Source organism: Lissotriton vulgaris, chromosome 4_1 (genome assembly GCF_964263255.1).
Source record: "Lissotriton vulgaris chromosome 4_1, aLisVul1.2, whole genome shotgun sequence".
Taxonomy (NCBI): Eukaryota; Metazoa; Chordata; class Amphibia; order Caudata; family Salamandridae; genus Lissotriton; species Lissotriton vulgaris.
Window position 1 is genome coordinate 2,118,430,237 of NC_141691.1, and position 22,901 is coordinate 2,118,453,137.

Below are 22,901 nucleotides of genomic sequence, written 5' to 3' on the forward strand. Positions count from 1 at the left end.
ACCGCTGTGGAACTCATCCTGGCTTTCCCTGTGAGGCCTCCACACCTGGGCACCCCCAAGGTTGAGGCCAGGCATCCTTAGCGTTGTGGGGGCCGTTGTGGAGATTAAGCAAGCTATTGCCCAGAGTTGCAGAGTGGGACTCCATGATTGAAATAGGCACCGAGGCGAGAATGATCAGGTCCGTGGAATTTTGAGCCCAAGACCCACCGAGGCAGGGAATTGAACCCTGGTCCCGGGCTAGACCTCTGCATCAGGGTCTGCCGCTCTAATCATTGAGCCACACTTCTCCACTGCTACGCTACCCACACTACTCCTACCCCTACACCACCCTACACCCTAAAACACTACTACGCTACCCACACTACTCCCACCCCTACAATACCCTAAACCCTAATACGCTACAATAAACAAACACTACAACACTACACTACCCTAATACCTAAATCACTAAACTACATAAACACTACACTACCCTCCCCAATACACTACACTAAACAAACACGACAACACCACAACACACTAAAACGTTTTTAAAAAAACACACACAACACAAACATTACCACACTACTTTTAAACTACCCTAAACCCTACAAAAGTAACCCTCACCCCATGCACAAGCCCCCTTACCTCTCTCCTATCCAGCATCGCACTCGGATCCTGCTTCCTCCTTCCTGCTTGCTTCACGTCGTTGTGAGGAAACAGCCTAAGTTTCATCACAACAACGTGAATAGCCGCCCCGCCACCGCCACCGCCATTACACATTATATATCGCATGCGTTGTAAAAGCACATGCGATGTAATGGTATGCGTAGTTTTACCACAAGTTGTAACATTGCATGCGTTGTAATGCATGCGATGTAAAAGCAATGCATGGTGAAACCCGCATTGTAATTGCTGTTCCCCACAAAATCATGTACTGGGGAGGGCTTAAGACAGAGATTGTGTGGCTTAAACTACTGCAGAATCTGCAGCTTGTATAATTTTTAAACAGATTCCTACTACTGCTTGCTTGCATCACTGCACTGGCTTCCTGTGAACAAACAAATTATTTTAGGCCTTCTGCATGAACCATCAGGTGGAGTACAAAAATGGACCAAATTCTTTACAGGATGCTTGTTTTCGGTCCAGGGAGGACCTGGCTTGGCAGTTCGGGCTGGACTGTTCCCATGAGGCAATGGGTCAAGACTGATTTGCACATAGCTGTGTCTGAACTGGGGTGACAAAGTGAGCTAAAGAATGATGATGGATTCAACTGAGATCTGTGACTGGGGGTGAGTGTCTGAAAAATGTCAGCACTCTGTCCATAATCTCCTTGTGTTTGCACATAGGTGACGCAAACCTCTAAGTCAGTTTTTTTAACCCCTTCCTTGCTTATGATGAGCCCAGCTCATCATGAGGCACAGTGGAGCTGTGCTCATGACGAGCTGGGCTCATCATAAAGGCCGAGGCCCACCCACACGTGGCTGATTCCCCGCCTCTGCGGGAGAATCAATCAGTGGGCTGGGTTGTGACGAGTCCAGCTAGTCAAGACCACAGTGCCACTGTGACTCATGCCGAGCTGGACTCGTCACAACCACCGTGGCGCAGTGCTCCTCCCCCAGCCCCCCGCACCATGGGGGAATTACAACCGCCACGAAAAGGTTAAAGCAATGCAAAGCCACTTTGTGTGGCTCTGAGTGGCTTCTAAAATCAGGAGAAGTAAAACACAGCACAAATCGCTGCATTGTATTACTCAGCCCTGAGTTGGCATTCGTTGGGCATTACGTGGGTGCTCCCCCTCTTTTTATGTGTGTTGCAGAATGCAGGACACATAGAAAGATCAATATGCCTCCCAGCACCTCCCTGCACAAAACCAATTCTGAGAGGCGTTTTCATCTTTCGATATGCGCTGCAGAATGCAAAAAATATTTCTCTTCATTGTGCCTGCTCTGGGGAGTTTTAAAGTATTGGCGCTGCCCGGGGTCTACATAATTAAATAAAAATCTATGGGTGATGCGTGGGAAAAAACACTGCAATGCCCATGGAAAGCCTCCTTGACACAGAGTATGGTGGAAATAACACATGTATTGGTTACTTTCTGTGAATGAACGCTTTTTTCTTCCATGATATCTTCAGCATCATCTTTATATATCCTTTCTCATGACATTGATTGAGTTATTGGATCAAAAACATGCCTAGAGCCTGCTGTTGCTTTTTGATATAGAATAAAAAAAATAATCTAAATTTGAAAAGAAAAAACAAATTTGTTCCAACTCTTGGTTGTGCCTTGAGATGGACACGTCTTTACCTTTTAACCTGCACATACTGAAGGGACAGAAGTGACAGGGTCTGATGCTAGATGTAAGTTATCTGCATATAGGGTTGTTGCACTTGTTCTCTTTTTGTTTTGTTTACAAACTACAACAAACATACAAACTAGTTCTCGTTCTGCTTTTGTTGCCTTCGAAGACTTTGCAATCTCTGAAGGACATCACTAGACTCTCCAGCTCCTAATAAATCCAATTCAGTTTGCCAAATTACTTTTCTGCATCAAGTAGGATGAATATTTTCTTGTTTCATTCATTTTTCTTATGGTTTTTGATAGTAATGTATTGTTGTTATAACTTGTGCATTTTTTGATTAATCCAACTATACTTTTTTAATTAGTTTGTGACTTTTCGATGGAGTTGAAGAATTGCTGTTGGCTTCTCTTACCTCTGCACTCCACACCACCATCCCACTTCCTCGTGCAGCTGTTGAATCCCCAGGAAGCGCGTGGACAATCGAAGAGAGACTTTTCTGTTCCTGTGCACCTGACGTCACTCATCCACACTGGGAAGATGCCATTTCGAAATACTTCACTTCTTGTTGTCGCACTGGATGCTGATCCACAGTTGAGTTGTCTACAGACCACCTCAGCATCATTCAAGTCCCAGTTGTTATCGCAGACCGTCCCCCACCGATTCTCGTGTTTGATCTCCACCCTCCCTCTGCAGGCGTCCCCGGAATTCACCAACCGGACAGTATCAGCTCCCCCTGTGAGTAAAGGACCAGAAGGAACAGGTTAGATTGATTGCAAAGGAATCCAATGAGTGAGAACAATTGCCATCAAATCTTTTGGATATCCATGTGCCCCCATTGTTATCTCTTTGTGACTACTGTGGCATGTGTGCTACCAGATCACACTCAAAAGCTCATAATTAACTCTGAACTCTTTCAGGCTAGCCAGCTGACTTCAGGATGAGTATATTAACATTTGGGATAGTTTATGGTGACTCGGTTGACTGACCTGGTGACCAATACTTGACACAGCCATAGAAAGCACAAAATATGTGTGTCCTTTTGGGGGAACTCTTCTTGATAAACACCCAGATTGATCACCTCCCTACAAAACATGTTTATGAAAAGCACCTCCCTCTCTCCCTCATCAGACCTGCCAGTAGTTCTAGGTGAATAATTCAAATCCAGCTCAGAATGTGAAATTGAGTGTTTCTGGTGGCCTCAAATAAACTCAGAAATGACAGATTCATGAGGGTTCAGAGGTTGGGTTGAGTGATGTTCGCGCAATGGGGTGTAAGAGCCCTGCTGAGATGGTGGAGACCCCTTTCTGCCATCACATGAGGTGAACCACCCACCTTATCTAGATCTCCATGCCTGCCTGGCAGGGAGAACTGGGCAGCCAGCAGCTCCACCAGATCAGGGGATGCCTCCATGCTGACATGGCCACAGTGCTTCATTCAACCCTCTCAGCATATATTCAGTGCTCACATCTACACTCCCAACGGAGAGTTTATATGGGGCCTTGTTTGTACTCTATCCCTGGGAATGCCAAATCAGTAAAAGTTGCCCCACCTTAGATGAGAAGGGGTATCCCTGAAATGTTTTACTTTTTATGTAACTTGGGACAGGAACCAGCTGTTTATTAGCACCTTACTGCTTGTGCAGGCTCTTAAACATGGTCGCCATTTTGGTTAATATTATTTAAGTGACATATTTTGTGTGAGTCTGCCTTAAGTACACGAAAGGGCAGATTTACAAGCACCTTGCAACACATTTACTCATTGCGACTTATTTACAATGTGACGCATCTAGGGAGATGCGTTACGTTGTAAAGCCCTGTGCCACATTAAACCTGCGTAAGGCTATCATATCCTCTTTAACGCTCTGTATATGATACCATGTCCTGTTTTTTAACTTGGCCTTGCCGTCCATTCACCAATCTTTTTGCCCACACCCCTGGAGTACCTTCATGTTTAGTTCCCACTTTCTTCCGAATGAGATCTCCCACCGAGGTGGGAGATCTATCACTTAGCACCCTGAAGCTGTGGTGTGACATCTCTGGGTCACATGGTTTCACAGTGTGCACCAATTGTGATGTGCTTTACGAAATACACTCATATGTTATGAGTCCAGTTTATGTCATTTCTAGCCCTGAAGAAGTCTAGGGTTTACACCCCAAAGAAGAAACATGTGTTTGCGGGACTTTGTGATGTTTCTGGAATAAAAAGGGAACAAAATAACATTTGCATTGAGACTAGACTTTTTTGGCTTTCTACTTTGGATCAGATTTTTCAAACCACACAAAACTAAGTACACAGGAGTTGACTGCTTTGCGTTTTGGACCTTGTGGTCCTCATTGGAGTGTTTTAGGGGTTTCTCCTTCACCTGTTGAACAGTTTCACTTCTGTACAAACTGACAAATAACGACACACTAAAGGTGCAGTAATTTTCTGTGTTAATCAATACCTCTTTCTGGTTACATAAATTATAATTACACCAGAGTAATTTCAGTAATTACGCATTACCTTGTGATGCAAAATTACCCTAATTATGCTATTACTCTTGCTTGAGTAATAAAGAGTGATTTGGGAAAGAATTGCTGCTGAAGGAGTGCAGGAACAACAAACTAAGAAAGAGCGAGTAGTTACTAGCTACAGCTCTACGTGCCCTGTAGCGTATTAGCACAAAATACATTCATTGGCCCATTTTTAATGCAAGGATACATTTTACACTAAGAAAATAGTTCCAAATACTGGATTAAGCTTCTCTCATAATTATGCACAATTTCAAGTAATTTTGCAGGAACTCAAGAGAATTACAGCATTTATGTCCTCCCCTGCTTGTAACATTCGTAGATGTATCTCTTAATTTCTACCATGAACTCTTAGGAGGGACAATTAGCCATCTCCCTGCTTCCCCCTCCCCCAATTTTCTATCAGATCATGAAAGGTGACATAGTGGTCAACCCTGGCAAGAAAATGAAAACACCCCAACTCCCAATCCCTGATGGGGGCCACGGAACTTGCCTCTCAATCTAGTAAGCATGGGAAAAACTTTGCGATTTCCTGTTTAGGCCTCCTTGTGTCTTCACCCACTTCAATATCAATGCAATATCCCCCTCCACCATGAAACAGAGTATTATGAAATTCGGAGCAGCTTGTTATCAGCAATAGTACAGAGCTCACCAGATTTAACCTGGCACGACTCTGTGGTTGAGAAAGAAAAAGAGAACAGTAAACAAAAACAAACAGTATCCTGAAGTCCAATGATCTGTTCAGCGGCCACAGAAGTAAGATTGGGCACCTCTTAAGGCTGGCATGGAATCCTTGGCTTCTGTTACATCCTCTCCTAAAGGGGAAGCCTCTTTGTCACTTGGTGGCCTCATTTCAGGGCTATACTGTGATGCTTCTTCCTTTAATTATTTTGCTGTTCTCTAGTGGTTTGCTCTGAAGTGGATTCATTGCACATTGTCTTAAATTCTGTATGACTGCCCTTCTGGGTTTGTCATCCAGCATCGGAGTCCAGATGGCCATTTGGTCAATTCTCTCCTTTGGACTCAAGCCAAGTCCAGACCTCACTTGGGGTGGTGAAGTATCTAGTGATATTGCCATCCAGTATGCGAGGTTGGCCAAGAGCTTCAATGAATAGCGTAAGTTCAGTTGTTGTTGTGATTTCTTGACCTCCAGGAACAATTTGTGTCTCTTTCTGGACATCAGTCCAGCCGCAGCCCATGCAGGTAAGAGCGGTGGGAAGGTGGGGCCCTGTAGGGGGATTTTCAATAGGCGACGACCAGGGAAAATGAAATATATAATTCATTTTCCCTCGTCATCGTCCATTGAAATCCCTCCAGGCCCAACCACTCTAACCTGCACGGGACTCGGCTAGCTCAGCTATTAAATCGCACGGTATGTGCGCTTTGCACTTCTCAACAGTCCAGGAGCCCTTGCTGTGAGGGAACTGGAGGATTCAGTTTCTATCCTGGTACATAAAAAGCACCACAACCCCTGGTCTGGGAGCGGCCCTTGGTTGCCCCAGGTAATGGTGATTATCTAGAGACCCTGTATGCTTGCTCTATGGAGAAGAACTGGGATTGATTACTGGCTGACACTGTTGTGGGGCCCTTTTTCCAGGTAGAAATCTGTGCTGGGGCCCTCTACTCTCTCCGGTGCCCTAACATGCGTGCATTATTCCTACAAGAGTGACCATCCGATCGCCTGCTATATCCCCTTTCAGCAACCGAGTTAGTGCCAGCATGACTTGCACTGAAGGTCTCATGGTTGCTATTGCAGATTCATTGATTGCCACATGATGTTCCAACAATTTTTTGTGATCCACTCTCAATAACCCTAGTTCCAGGGCCACTACATCTATTTTTTGCTCCTCAGTAGACTTATCATTCAATCAGACTTGCAGGATAGCCTCAAATTTTCAATGTGTTCCTTAAGGCAACTGCATCAGTAGTTGTGAGGGAGTCATTCACCTCCATCTCAACCGGATCAGTGTCCCCATGTGCCCGTCTCTTCTGGACACTTAGGCTAGCCCATGATTGCTCAGAAACCCAATGAGGCCATCACTTGACCGTTCTCAAATCAGTCTTCCAAATATGGAGGGGGAGAGCTATGGTCAGTGCTCACAATGATTCAGTGGAGGCAAGTATCACTAGCAGCTCTTAGTTTCCCCATAAGTTCAACTATGTTTTGTGGCTCCCGTTTGAGGCCCAGGATGCATGTTGCAGTACATTGCTGCAGTCACATTCTGCATAGAGGCTTTATGCGAGCAAAGAGGAGCTTGGTCAGTTCAGGTAGTGATAGGAGGAGGGGGTGTTCTGCTCCCCCAGGGAGCCAGTGGGGAGTTGCGAGCCCATGGCCAACAGAGGCAGTACACTGCAGGGTCCTGGTCCATAACCGGCCCTGATATGGCTCCGATTGCACCTCTCCTGTCTCAGGTCTCAGTAGGCAGCCTCGCTGTCCTCTTGTCCGGTGTGGTGGGCGGAGGAGTTGTAGGAAAGGGCCCTTTTTGGATGGTCGTCCCCCTACTTTTTGCCCCATTGCTAATGTCTATGACTTTCAAAGTGAACTGGAGCCTGCTGTCCAGGCCCCAGGGTAAGTGTTCTCTCCCTAAAACCAGTATGAGTGAATTGACAATCCCAATTGGCAAAGACTTTACCCCTGTTATAAGTTCCTAGTATTTCATACCCGTGGTACCCATGGCATGGGGGGTAAAGGGGTCTCTAGTGCTTCCATTACATTTAGTGCCAACCTGAGTGACCCAAGTAAACTACCTACAGCAGGCCTGCCCCTGGAGACCACAGGAACAGTGTAAACTACTCCATTTTGACTTTGGCCTCACCATGTGTGGCGAAGTCAATGCACTGCTTTTAATGAATGTCAGTCACCCCTAAGGAAGGCCCTGGAGCCCAGGAGGAGGGTGCATTATATTAAACGTTTGGGCATGTAAGTGTAAGTATATATGTCCCTATAGTAGCCATTACCATTAAAGCACTCTATAGGTGATGATAGACAGTCCAGAGCATAACATGGACTTGCACCCTGGCGGACCTGAGGCTGGTAATCCATCATGATACTGCCTAAAACTGGTTAGACTGGTTTCAAACAACGTGCCTTTAGGCCTTCTGACCCCTGACATAATATTGTGCGAAGGGTGTTTCAGCATACACACCGGTGGGTTACTTATAGATTTCCCAACTGTTGCCCCAGTTTCTCTGTGCTCTGGATGGCTTGCTTCTGTCAAGACAGGATACTGACCTCCTTCCAGGCAGTGTGATAACTCCCAGGAGTTAGGAGCATAGGCCTGAGCAGGAATGAGTTCACATATCCTCCCTCCCTGGTAGGCTCGTGAAGTGGCAGGAGTCAGGAGCATAGGCCTGAGCAGGAATGAGGTCACATATCTTCCCTCTCTGGTAGGCTTGTGACATAGCGCATCAAGGCAGTGAGCTTCAAAGACTGCATAGCCTCTGATAGGCATCCAGGTTTTCTCTCAGAGGAGTAAACAGCTCTCCTACTGTCCCAGGCACATTTGCACCTGGGCAGTTGGGAAAATTATGTATCCTTCAGGTGTACACCCTGGGAAGCTTACTCACATCTCTAGGGCGGGCTGCCTGGCTTTGCCCTGAGGAAGATTTCTGCCATTTTTAAAAGTGGTAGAAATAGTGTTTTCTGGTTAGAAAAGGTGACCTACAACCCCAGATATGATCCTCTCAGGTGTGGATTACTTGCAGGGACTAGCAGCCCATTGGCCACCAGCTTGTGTAGCCCTAACCTTTCTTAAATCTAGGATTTAAGTGACCCCCCAATAGCAGAACCTCAAAATAACCCAACTGCATCTAAGAGGACACCTGGAGAGGTCCATGTTCAAGTCAGCAGGACTTTTCACACAGCAAAAGAGGGATACTCTATCCCTTTGGCAACACATTTGGAACTGCCTCACCAAGACTTATCCTAAGCAATCTCCTGGATCCCTGAGGCATTGGAATCCCTGTGAGCACCTGAAGCTCTCTCAGATGCCTTTAAAGAAGGGGCTCTAGTCCCCTGCAAACTTCAGGTAAAACAACTCTCTGGATCAGAAAAATGGCTAGCCATCAGGCCCTCAGAGGGGTTACACAAATCCAGATAGTCTAGTGCATTGTGGGAACTATAGTCCTGCCTTTCCCAAAGGTGTAGGCAGTTACTGTTTTCCCTGGGACCACAGGACATTGAAGTAAACATGTGCTCTAGGCTTATTCCTTGCCAGTTATTCGATTCTGCACCAAGAGGGAACTCCATCAAACATTCTTCTGACATCAGCAGTGGCCCCACAAGTTATTTTTACATCTTGTTCTCGGCAGCAATGTCTAAGTGGTAAAGGTAGCTCTCAAGTGGCCCCTGTTCAGCACCAAGGACAGCCAGGACACCTCTGCACTACTTTCGTGGTGAGGGTCTCTGCAGTAGAGGCCCTCACTACGAAAGCAGAACAAAGTGTCATCAAGACAAAAACACAACACCTAATGAAGTAGGTAAGGGCAACAGCTGTTGCACAGTTGTGTGTTTGTCTTGGTGACACTTTATTCTGCTTTGCTGTGCATGATGGAGATTTGAGACGAAGCGCACCTTTACACTAGCGGCGTTCGTAGTCTTCAAAGTTTACTCTGCACTATTTGCAGGGCTTGCATTTACACCATTGGAGTTGCTTTTGGTATATATCTGAAAGGCCTGATTTCCATGCTATTTTGAAGGTGAAATCCAGTGCGCAACTGTCTTCTTTCCACTCTAATACTATTTGCAATACACTTATGATGGTGCTATTATTAAACCCTGATGAACCCATATGATTATAACAATGAAAACTTTTATAGTGGTTGTGCACTGCGGGCCTACCACTTGTCCCCAATTCCTGTGGGCTTAGTTTTTTCTTTCTTCCTTCTATATTTATTCAAGAGCATTGCCTCACGCCCTGAGCTGTTGCCAGGAGTGGTAGGTCTCCCTCCCGATTTGATACGGGTAAGTTGTTTTAATATAGAGTTCTTATTTGTCCATTCTTGAAGACTTAAGCATGTTTACATTGGAATATAATGTATCCTGTATATATAGATATAGACTTATTTCTAGCATGTGCATATGAATTTCTCTATTTCTCAACAGGGGTGCAACACCTATGCCAACATATTGATATACACAGGTATATATGGTTGTATCATTCCCTACAGTTTGTAAACATTTTCGCATACTTAAAAGTGCAGTAGTTACACCTAGGTCCTGAAGAAAGCCATGATCATAGTTAGATCTGGATTGGCTAAAACATGTAGACCACTTTATTAGCACGCTCGCACATATATTCAGATTGCGCCTCACTCCTTTTTAATCATTGACACCACAGGATACCTAATAAACTCATTCTCTTCTGGTAGTCAATTTTAATTCACTTTTCACACTGCATTACATCTTCACCACACTGCCATATGCTTCATCAATCCCAAGTGATCTAGTTCCGGATTACATAAAAAAACATCTGTGAGCCCTCCTTTACACTAGCAAGGAGTTGTAGCTCTTTGGTTGCAGTAGCTTGCAGCCAAGAAGAGATCTCAAATGATGAAGCATGCCACTTCAGTGGTTGATAGTAATCCTTCCTCTTAATCGAGACTCCTTTTTTGATTGTACTCCTTTGAGGTGTGTACGGCTGAAACGTCTGTCTATATATTCCTCCTTTTTTCTTTTAAGACCCGTGGATCTCTTGTTGTTTTCATATTTGGATTGGGGACTTATCTGCGCAGGTCTATAAACTTCCCTTGAACCCTCTCTTTACCTCGTAATCTATTAGTGATTTGAGGACCCCAAACCCCAGTCACCCAACACCAGGAATGGCCGACCATGAGCAGGGGAAGGAGGTGGGGGTAGGAAGCTGGAGTCACTGAAATCCCAGAATCATATCATTTTGAACCAACGCTAAGTCTCTACGCCCCCATGTTGAATTTAGTATCTTCCACGTCCTATAGCCAAAAAGCCCTGTGATGTGGACTGCGCTAGCCTCATCATTGAACCTTTTCAGTGACTTTAAGCCATGCTACGCATGCTGAACAAACAGCGGATGTGCTGCTAGACAACATGGCTAAACATTCACATTGAAAAGGCTAATTGCTTGGTCATTGGCAAGATGTATTGGATTTGCAATTTCCTGTTTGGTGCTGTTGGGGTCTTGCTGAACAATGTGGAAATGTTAGTGAAAAACAGTAAAAGTTCTTTGAAGTGAAGTGAGGATGTGGTGTAACGGCCAGAGCTGCCAACAGGGGAATCAGGCTTGAACCTCGAGTTCGGCTGAACACTTTGTGATTCTGGGCAAATCACTAACGCTTCCCCGTGTGTACGATTCAGAACCTGGCTACATGCAAATTAGTCTGTCCCTGGCCCAGTGCATCATGGGAACAGGGCAGACCAAACTACCAAGCCAATTCTTTTACTGGGAAGGAGACAAGCTTCCGGGGTCCGGTTTCTGGCATTACAGCCGTCTTCGACCCGGCTTGCTTGAATCCTGATAGTGCAATGAGCAAGGGACTCACATCTGAGCATACCCTTCCACGCTTGTGGTGGACAAAACGATTCAGAAAAGGGGGTGGTGATGGACAGAGTATCTGAATTAAACAGAACACTCGTACCCAGTCAACAGATCAGGGCTTGATCCATCACCGTTTTTTTGCGTGGAAGGGTATGCTCAGACATGAGTCCCTTGCTCACTGCACCATCAGGATTCAAGCAAGCCGGGCCAAAGACGGCTGTAATGCCAGAAACCGGTCCCCGAAAGCTTGTTTCCTTTCCAGTAAAAAAATTGGCTTGGTAGTTTGGTCTGCCCTGTTCCCATGATGCACTGGGCCAGGGACAGACTAATTTGCATGTTGCCAGGTTCTGAGCTGAGATGGTGCAGTGAGCTAAAAAACGGTGATGGATCAAGCCCTGATCTGTTGACTGGGTACGAGTGTTCTGTTTAATTCAGATACTCTGTCCATCACCACCCCCCTTTTCTGAATCATTTTGTCCACCACAGCGTGGAAGGGTATGCTCAGACATGAGTCCCTTGCTCACTGCACCATCAGGATTCAAGCAAGCCGGGCCAAAGACGGCTGTAATGCCAGAAACCGGTCCCCGGAAGCTTGTTTCTTTTCCAGTAAAAGAATTGGCTTGGTAGTTTGGTCTGACCTGTTCCCATGATGCACTGGGCCAGGGACAGACTAATTTGTATGTAGCCAGGTTCTGAGCTGGGATGGTGCTAGTGAGCTAAAAAACGTGATGGATCAAGCCCTGATCTGTTGACTGGGTACGAGTGTTCTGTTTAATTCAGATTCTCTGTCCATCACCACCCCCCTTTTCTGAATCCCTGTGTGTACGGCAATGAATGTGTCATTGTGGTATATAGCTGGTGAGCACCTAAGGTAGTCTAGTACCATCAGCAGGTGTTAGCAGTATGACAGATCGTGGGGAAAAAAAGCAGAAGTGACAAGGGAGAGAGTAGGAGACGTGTCAAGCATGGAAGCAGGAGGGGTTGGAGAGATGGGCAAGCAATGACAGGCAGGAGTGGGAAGAAGCAACAACGAAGGGGTATAAAAAACCTTAACTGAAGCAGGATCAGGGGCAAAATGAATTTTTTGTTGTAGAATGTAACCGTTGAGCACTTAAAGGGCTAAAATATCATTGGCTCGTGTTCACACTATGGCAAGACGGAGGACGGAGCGAGAGCTCCAATACCATTAGATCGTGCAAAAGTGCAGAACTGTCAGTTTTAAAGAGTCACATAGCAGAATAATATCAAGGAGAGATTGTTGCAGGGATTCTGCACCTACACAGAACTATGAGCAGGAAGACAGGACCTCGGTGTATAGGGGTGTACCAACCTATCACCTTAGTACCCAAAAACCCCAAACCAACTAGCTATAGTGTCTCATTTATTCTCCAAAAATCACGAAGCTACAAATAATTAGACAACCCATAACATGACTCTCTCAGAAATCGTTGTAGCAAGACATACTCTTTCGCTAACTCACTCGTACTTGTCTACAGTGAGAATAGGCAGAGTCACTGTAATAGTTGAAAATGTTTATTTTAACGAATGTGCTCTACAATACAGTATACAAGCTACTACCAGCAGCAAATTGCATAGACTAATAATTGTTAGCATTGTTACAATTCCATAGAATACAAAGGGGGAAGTCATTTTATAAAGACAATGAAATAAGGAATTTAGGGTCTAACCACACTCCACTTGGCTAGAAGACATTTCTTTATATAAATGAAGATCTCTGGGCTTTGACAGCAGACCCCATACCTTAAAGCCTGGATGGAAGGTTTACATCATAGGAACTGCAAAGCTCTTCTCCATGGAAAGTCTCTCTCCAAGTGTGTGTTAAAACAACATGCATCCCCGTAATATCAAAGCACAAGTCTCCAGAATTGCAGCTGTGTTTAGCATGTTGTGGCTAGGTGCTAGGGACTGACCAGAACAGAATAACAAGAGGCATTGTTTATTGACCTTGTACACAGTGTTCAGACTAAACTCCAGGAGCGCAGCAGAGAACGTAAAATGACGACGGTTCTCATGTGAAAGGCATAAACAGAGACTTGAAAAAATAAAGTAATTTAGTAACGTGCGTAAAAGCAGCATCATAGTAGCGAAGCTCATGCTAACTTAGTAATGTTGACAATGTCCCAAAGGGCCATGTAACAAGATTAATTTAATACAACATTTTTGTGGAACACATATATTGATCACAATCTTACCATAGTTTTATTTTTTTAACTATCCCTTGGTCCTTCTTCTTGATCCCAGTTTAAACTTATGAGATGGCTCCACCCCTTCCCTCTGCAAGATGCCAAAAATCTCTACACTTCTCTGAGTATTTCTTTTCTTTTAATGGAAATACTCCCCCTCTTCCCTGTATCCTCCCTCTTCCCTGCAAGTGCCAAGCTTATAGAAATGCCAAAGAAAAAGAAGGTGAGATGAGGGGAGGAAAGGGCAGAGGGAAGGCGGGAGAGTGGGAACGAGGTTAGGAAGGAGGAAAAGGGTGGAGGGAAGGATGGAGGGAGGGATGAAGGGTAGGAAGGAGGGAAGTGTGGATTGAGGGAAGTGCCGAGGAAAGGATGGAGGGAAGGACAAAGACAGGGTATGAAGGAAGTGCGGTGGGAGGGAAGTGTGGAGGGAAGGCTGGATGGAGAGAGAGAAGGGTGGAGGGAAGGATGGAAGGAGGGATGGAGGGTGAGTGGGAAAGATGGAAGGTCGGAGGGAGGGAAGTGCGGAGGGAAAGAGTATTGAGAGAGGGAAGGGCAGTGGGAAAGATGGAGGGAAAAACGGAGGACAGGTGGGATGGACAGAGGAAGGAATGGAAGGACAGAGGAAAGGAGGGAGGAAATGACGGGGATGGGAGGGTCAGAGAGGAAGGGTGGAGAGAGGGATGGAGAGAGATAAAGCAGATCAATGGAGGGAGGGAAGGGTGGAGAGAAGGATGGGGGGCAGGAGAAAAGGATGGAGACAAGGATGGAAGGAAGGAGGAAGAGATTGAGGGAGGGCGGGAGGGATGGACACAGGTAAGGATGGGGAGAAGAGCAAAGGGTCAGAGGGAAGGCGGGATGGAAGGAGGGAAGGATGGAGGAAGGATGAGGCAACGAGGAAGGGTGGGAGTGATGGAGGGAGGGAGGATGGAGGAAAGGACAAATGAAAGCATGGAGGGTGGGAAGGATGGAGGGAATGGGCGAGGGCAGGAGGGATGGCTGGAGGAAAGGATGGGGAAGGATGGAAGGGCAGAGGGAAGGCAGGATGGAGGGAGGGAAGCAGGAAGGAAATGAGGGAGGGCAGAGGGATGGAGGGAGGGAGGATAGAGGGAAGGACAGAGGGAAGGATGAAGTGTGGGAAGGAGGGAGGGAAGGATGGAAGGATAAAGGGAAGGAGGAAGTGAATGAGCGAGGGCGGGAGGAATGGACACAGGTAAGGATGGAGGGAAGGACAACGGGTCAGAGGGAAGGAGGGTTGGAGAGAGGGTAGGATGGGGGAAGGATGGAGGGAATGAGGGAGGGTGGGAGGGATGGAGGATGGAGGGAAGGACAGAGGGAAGGATATAGGGAAGGATGTAGGGAAGGGAACTGTGGGGAAGACTAGAGCACAGGGTAGTAGACATTGTCGGTAAGTCTTAGGATCATTGCTAAGTGCTTAAAATAAAAAAAACGCATCAGTGGATGGAGAAAACTAGACTCCGACAAGAAAAATCATAATGTCTGCTTCTAGGTGGTTCAACAGAGGGCAGGGATTGACTTGTGAAACCCTCCTTCTCCCGAAGGAGTCATAACTGTTGGGAAGATACAGAGAGCAGGAGCAAGCAGCAAGCACACAGGCAGGAAGGGGGGTTGCATGTTCCCCCTTGGCTCCAGAGTGCATAGTTATCTGCTTAAAAATATTTCATGAAGGGTTTTAATGGTTCATCCAGATCCACCTGATGAAATGCTTGCTGTCAGAGGTCACTTTTGTATTTTGACAGAAGTGAATAATGTCTTCATTATGCAATGAAGCTTGTTTTTACACTCAGCTTACACTTCTTACCTGAACAGGTCACTCCAGCATTCCTCCCCGTTGGACAGGTATTAACACTCCAGCCTCTCTGTGCACATTTCCACAGGGCAGACTCATTTCCTTGGCATTGGACATTACTCATCAGAACTGGCAAAGGGCTGATCCCGAATGATGACTGATACTGATAGCTTTGTACAGCTCCACATCTGAGCTGTCTGCAGAGCACCGACACGTCCTTCTGATCCCAGGCGTCATCACAGACTTTACCCCACACCCCATTGTGCCTGACCTCCACTCTTCCAGCACAGAGAGAGGGGCCGTTCACCAACCGGACCTCATCAGGACCTGGGAAGAGATTAAAAAGGCAATGAAAAGGAATGCCAACAAAAAAGAACTAAGAAAATATAACGTCTTTTTGATCAATAATAAGGTAATATTCAGTGACAAATGAAGTTGGAATACATCTATCAAACATGTGAACTTTCTTTTTCCAGTCTCTCAGCAGATGTGGTGACAGCATCCCCCACTACTCCTTCCCCACATGGATGTAATTGGCCAATGGGATCCAAGGCAAAGTAAAGTCCATGATCGATACATTGGGCGCCTCTTTGGACACAGCTCCACTCATCAGCTTTTTACCACGGTGGCCACAGTAATGCAACCCTACTGACAAGTACATTGGCAGTTGGTCAGCGATTATTCCCTTCACACCCTCACACTTCTAAGACATCTCAACTGTGGGGTTCTAAATATGTCCATATGGCCATGAGAATAAACCTTTCTGATTGACTTTGAATGTGGAGTCTAGTAGGCTTTACCCAAGTGTAAATGTTTGCTGTCCTGCCTCTATCTTGTCTTTCGATCTTTTCTCAATCCTTGGTAAATGTGAGTTCTTCAGTCCTTGATACCTGTTATGTGCAGATGAGACTTATCATCAACAGAAGACTCTCACTGTGATGATTCACCCTCAATCAGCAATAAAATACATGAGACACACAACTCACCTTTAACTCCTGCCTCAAGGCTGTTGCTGTATGGATGCAACACAATTCTATAAGACACGATTCAGATTTATTTATTTTAAGTTCTAAAGCATAAATTTTTTTGGGGGGTTTTAATTACTAGGAGTACTGTAGGTGTATGGGAAGGTAGAGTAAGAATACATTTATTTTTTTAATTCTAATGCTATTCAGGAGTCTGAAAATTAAATTTTATGTGGCCAGAGTGTCCCCCCCTCGCACCCTATACACGTGCCTATGCTCCATGTATGTCCATGTTATCATGTACTTCTCTTCCCGTGCCTGTCACAATAATGCCCCTGCATTTCCGTCTAATGTTAACATGTCAGTTATTAGGCCTTCCATGAATGAAACGTTAATTCTGCACTGAGGCCTACGTTGCCAATGCATTTACATGGTACACATTTAAATATCGAGAAGCACGTTTTCGTGGCCCGGCCGAGCCAGGCCCTGAATTCAGGCTCCGAAGTTTCTGTCTCTGAAAGCTGCAGTTTAGGTATGCAACCCTGACCTCTCACATACTTCCTGCTTAGCCGAGAGGTGCCCAGCCTGGCCTGCCTGCCTGCCAAGACGGTATTTTGCCTTAAGTTATCTGCTCAGCTCCGCAGAAAACACATTCCAGTCTAGTGAAAGAGGAAAACATATCCTGCCTGTAGAGCATAGGGCCTAGCCTTCCTGTCTCCATGCAAGTGATTTACTGAACCCGTTGCCATAGTAGGCCCATGCCTCCACATAATGCACGAAGAAATATATGCACGCACTAGCATTTAGTAATGAACAACCTTTTACTCAAGAGACCTTTCTGTCAGACGACACATCCTCCAAACACAAGATATCAGATATGCCAAGGTACAGGTCGTTCTGACATCCCAGACTCCAGACTCCTCTACTAGTGCTAAAGTCAACCCCCAGTTCTCCCCAGTTACACGTCAATGTTACGTCATGACCAGTTGCGCGCACATGTAGGGTAAAGGTTTCTGCTGACCCTGCAGACCTCCTCTATGCATCCACCCACTCATGACACGTTTATGACTCACTAAGTGAACGCCTATGTACACGCCTTCTTTTACGCCCATGTGTTCTTATCTCTCTCTTTTCACTTGCTCCGCCTGGAGTGTTCCGCCTACTCTATTCATTTCAATTGTATGGTTTTACTATTTTATTTATTTATTTATTTAATTTATATGGCGCGTTATAACCACAGGGGTCTCTAAGCGCTGTCTGTCCAGATTTACGTGATAAGATGTTGCATTCACTTGAAACCAACTGTGCACCTAAGGTCTGCTCCATGCTTGTTTAAACAAAACAGTTTTTAGTTTTTTTCTGAAGGAAAGTAAATTACTTTCCTTCCTGAGCTCTGGATCCAATTTGTTCCATAAAGCTGGGAGCGTGTTGGAAAATGCACGGCCCCCCACCGTGGTCAATTTGAAGCGGGATTGGGACAGAAGAGTGGCGTCCGACGAACGCAAAGTCCTACCCGGAGTGTAGGGGGATAGTCGAGATTTCAAGTATTTTGGTGCCTTGCCATACAGCGACTTGTGAGCAATACACAGTCCTTTGAAGACAATTCTCTGACGAATTGGGAGCCAGTGTAGCTCCTGCATCAGGGGAGAAGCATGGGCAGTCCTGGGTTTTTTAAATATCAGCCTAGCTGCGTCATTCATGACTCCCTGTAGTTTGTCCAGCAGCCGCTGTGGCAAACCTAAGTATAGGGAGTTCCCGTAGTCCAGCCTAGCCAAAATTGTGGCTGAGACCACGTGTCTCAAAGTAGGGAATGAGAGTAGGGCAGAGATCTTCCTTAGTTGTCTTAGGAGGCCTATACAAGTACCCACTACGGTGGTAACTTGTTTTTCCATGGATAATTTATTATTCACATATAGGCCTAAGCTCTTGACTGCGGCTGCCGGTTTTGGTGGTGCGCCCAGCTCCCTAGGCCAGAATTTCTCGCTCCAAGGGTTGCCCGAGATGGAGATGGGCAACACTTCCGTCTTATCCGGATTTACTTTCAGAGAATTCTCGGACATCCAATTGACTGTGGTTTTCAATATGTCCTGTAACCTAGTGAATGCTCCCGGACCGTCATCCAGCCGGATGATGATCTGGGTGTCATCGGCATAGTTGTACACTAGGCAATCCATCCTGTTCAGGAGAGCAATTAGTGGCTGCAAGTAGATGTTGAAGAGTAGGGGTGACAAGGCAGAGCCCTGTGGGACCCCACAGGTGATTGGAGCGGGGGTGGAAAGCAGGTCACCCAGCTGCACTCGTTGTGTCCTACCCTGCAAAAATGATGTGAGCCATGCATGTGCTGTACCCATGATGCCGAAGGATCTCAGCCGCGACAGAAGCTGTTTGTGACACACGGTATCAAATGCCGCGGAGAGATCCAGTAGTATCAGGGCGCTCGATGTTTTTACATCAGCCCGCGTTATTAACTCATCTAGAATGGATAGCATGACTAGTTCTGTGCTATGATTAGCACGGAACCCTGCCTGATTGGTCTCCAGCAGGTTGTTGCTCTCTAGATGGCCCGAAAGTAGAGCTAACACATGCTGCTCAACCACTTTAGCCAAAAAAGGCAGCTGAGAGATGGGCCGGAAATTTTTCAGACATTTTGTGTCTGCACCAGGTTTCTTCAGTAAGGGGATCAGACGAGCCTCTTTGAAAGCTAGAGGGATCTGTCCTGTGCGTAGAGAAGTGTTCAATAGATGCAGGACCTCATCCTCTACTCCTGGTAATGCCACCTTGAATATGTCAGGAGGGCAAGGGTCCACAAAGGAGCCCGATTTAACTCGGCCTATGATTTTAAGTAATTCCTGTTTGGAGATAGGGGAGAACTCAGCTAAAGGTGAGATGTTTAACGGGACGATAAGGTCCGGTAGGCGAGGACATTCGAGGGGTGCAGTTTCCGCAATTTCGTCCAAGATATCGGATATCTTCTTCACGAAGAAATCCTGAAACCTCTGACAGTCCTCCTGAGTGAACTCAGGGCTTTGCTCTTTGTTCACCCTGAGCTCCGCCAGGACGCGAAAGATTTCTTTTTGCGGATTTCTTGCAGCAGCTATTCTTTCCTCGAAGAAAGCAGCCTTCCTAGATTGTATGGCTAGTTTGTAGTGGGCTAAAGATGAGACGTATTCTTGTTTGGAGATATATAATGTGTGATGTTAATAAAACGTCAGAATCAGTATCGATATTCCTGAATCAAGATTCCCTTCCTGAACCTTAGTGGTGACGGACCCTGATTCTCCATTGACTCGAGTCTTTGTAATAAAGCCCTTTCTGACTCGGACACCACGGACTCTGCCTCTCATTTTATGAGCTATCGTTATTCTTTATTTAATGTATAGAAATTATGCCTGGGTAATTTTATTTACCACATTAATCTGGCGCCCGAATAGGGACCTGTCCCCCTCCCCACGCGCCGGTGATGTAAGTGCAGCCCCCAGACCCTTTCTATAGCCATGACGGACCCATTCTGTGCACATTCGCGGGTTTTCCTGCTAACTCCCTCAGGCCCACGAAGGAGATGGAGACTGCGACCTGGCATCCACACGAGGTGGTGAGGAGTGCGGACTATCCCGACCAGAGCCCAAGCCGAGAGAGCAAGGTCCGAGGTATCCCGAAGCCCACCTGTTCCGAGGCGCATGCGCAGCAAGCAGTAAGAAGTAGCAGCAAGAAGTCCAGTCCAGTCCAGTATCGAGTCCAGTATCGAGTTTCTGAGGCCTTCAGTTTGCTTCCCGGTGAGTACCGTTGTTGGGAAAGCATAGAGACGGGTTCATTTATTTGAGTCCGGTCAAGACGGGTCTGGGTACACAGATCCGGTAAAGACGTGTCCATCTAGGTGGATACGGTAAAGACATGTCTCTTTATGAGACCGGTATGTCTGTACTGTTTTGGCAGTGCATCAAGTATACAAGGTTTATTTTAGGATTGTGTTATTCTATGTATTAGTTAGTATCTGTTTCTAATGTAATGTTTAATGTCGTGGTATGAGTGATGGTTTACAGTCTATTATTGTGCTTATTGTGTTCTTGTTCAAGCTAGTTCAAACATGCCATTGTTTTCGAAATAAATAGGAACCAGGAAGGGGATACTCGAAGAGGCTGTTCCCGTCCCGCCTAGGGACACTCCTGGACATTTTATGTACCATAAACATGGCATCGACGCCATACTGTACTTAGATTTATGGGTAGATTACACGAAGGATCTGGAAGAGAAATATAGATGGCCTGTCTCAGGGACATGGGATGCTGAGTGCATCATGAGAGTAGAGGAAGTACTGTGGAAAAAGAAAGCTAGACAATCCCAGAAAGATGCCATAGAGTTGTGGCGTAAAGAATCGCATAGAAGAACAGAGAAAGAAATCCAGAAAGCAGAAAGACATAGAGAAGCATCAGAAAAAGCCAAGAAAAAAGAGCTACAAGAAGAAGGTGAACGGGTTAGGGCAGAACAGTTAGATAGACAAAGAAATGCCCTTATTCAAGGCATGTATCCCCTCCTTGCCGAGGGCCTACCTAAAGTGACCCCGGAAGTACCTCGTAATTTGCCGCACCATTGATCCCGACTAAACTCCGTAGTCATAAACAGACCGCAGCGGACATTTTTCTTTCCTCCTATCTAGACGACGCTGCTCCAGAATATGTAAATGAAAATGTACCTCCTGCCCCCCTCCCTAACAATCCGTTCCGTCCACCACCCGTGGTACAAGATCAACCCGCGTTACCAGCAACAGCCCTGGCAGTAGTATCAGATTCAAGCTTAGGCGACTCAAGTCAAGGAGCAGCAGGAGGAGGGCCTTCTAGAGATATACAGCACACCCCACCACCAGTAACACGAACACTACGAGATTTAGCATTACAGCACACGCCAAAGCCAAAGACATTAGCAACCCTTAGACAGTACCTCACCGATTGTATATATGATCCGGTGCCAGGTGAAGGCACAATGCTCATTTACTCAATACGATTAAGACGTGTTGCAGACTATTTGATTACTCTACCAGGCATGAAGGACCATTTAGACAGAATATACCACTTCATTAGAATGGGGGAAGGACCAGAAAGTATACACGAGGCCATGGCAAATAGAAAAGTGGAGCTTCAACACATGCTCCTACAATTTTTGGTTAATTGTTTGATCAGGGAAAGAGATCAGCCAGATAAAGAAGTAACTAAAGGTATGACGAATTGGAGTGATAACATAGCTGTAGGTAAGCACGATTCACAGAACAAAATAGAAAGCATGTACAGGAAAATTCGTAAAGAAATACTTGAGATACACAAGAATGAACAGGCAGAGAAACAAGCTGAGGAAGAGGATGATGAAGTCTCAGAGGACGATGATGTAGTAACAGGGGAAATGAATAAAATGAATTATGTAGGTAGGGCAAGACCGTTTGATAGACCCATACGCCGAGAACACAATGCACGTTCTCCCTCTCCAACACCAGACCGATATTCCCTTGAACACCTGTTCCAAGCTACTGAACATGCACTGAAAAAACGAGTAGGGAGTAGTGAACTTAGTACTATGCATGAACAGGAACAAGCCCGATCAGCAGTTCAATGGGTTGGAAATTCTGATGTATATAAAGACGACGTAGTAGCACAGACATTTTTGAGTCTTCCTCCGGAAGAACAGCGTTTAGCTGGTATTTACATGATTCAACATCTCATCATATTGTACGAGAGTCAGCATTCTGATCCAGGACCCTTGTATACATGGTTAGACAATTTGCTCCTAGCACGATGGAGAGGCCTAGGTACCGAATTAATTAATGTTATTCTAGATCAACGACATAAGTACTTGACTTTCCTGACCCCGCACTCGATTCCTGCTCCCCACCGAGAAAGAAAGACTTTTTACATAGACAGACAGAATCCAATACGAGAGGTCCATCCTGTTCGGACCGCAGGGGGTGAACTTCAACGAGTATATGTTTACACACCCTTGATGAAAATGGAATTATTGGAAATGAAAAAATTACTGCCCTGTCATGATAAAGATCCTGCAGGGTTCCACTGAGAATTAAAAGACATGCTCCGCATGGGAGAGTATACGTACGCTGATACGATTAAAATGTTGAAAGTACTGTTACCAGCTGGCATTTATGAAAAGCTTAAAGAAAAAGAGTGGGAGGTGGGAGAGAAAAAGATTAATTGGACAGAATTACAAGATGAAGACAATGCACGAACTCCAGGAACCGGTCTCGGGGACAAAGCTAAAGAGTTACCCGAGCTATTGATACTAGTTTTGCCGACATTATTGACTACTAAAAAGGAAGATTGGGATGCTATTTCAGCCTGTAAACAGAAAGAAGACGAAGATACTAGTGATTTTTATTCTAGATTCGAAAAATGTTTTATTATTAATAGTGGCCTGAAAACAAGTAGTGAATCGTACCCACATCTTTTTGTGACGAAATTAGTTGAGAATTCTTTACCGCCAATCAAGAATAGAGTACTAAAGGTTGAGAGTACTTGGCAAGCAAATAGCCCTTCCCAAATGTTACAAATGTTACAGTACCATCAGAACCGAATTAGAGAAGAGCAGGAACACGAAAAGAGACGCATGAAAGACACGAAAATG

At 45.7% G+C, this 22,901-nt stretch overlaps 1 protein-coding gene across 1 annotated transcript in view; it reads right to left on the reverse strand.

Annotated features, from left to right (window-relative positions):
• The window catches only part of LOC147725159 (CD5 antigen-like), a 459,301-nt gene that overhangs the window by 142,430 nt on the left and 293,970 nt on the right, over window positions 1-22,901 (reverse strand). The window contains exons 3-4 of the mRNA XM_086966547.1: window positions 15,328-15,642; window positions 2,695-3,015 (exon numbers count right to left, since the gene is read on the reverse strand). Coding sequence (XP_086822673.1) covers window positions 2,695-3,015; window positions 15,328-15,642 — 636 coding nt within the window. The remainder of the gene's footprint in view (window positions 1-2,694; window positions 3,016-15,327; window positions 15,643-22,901) is intronic.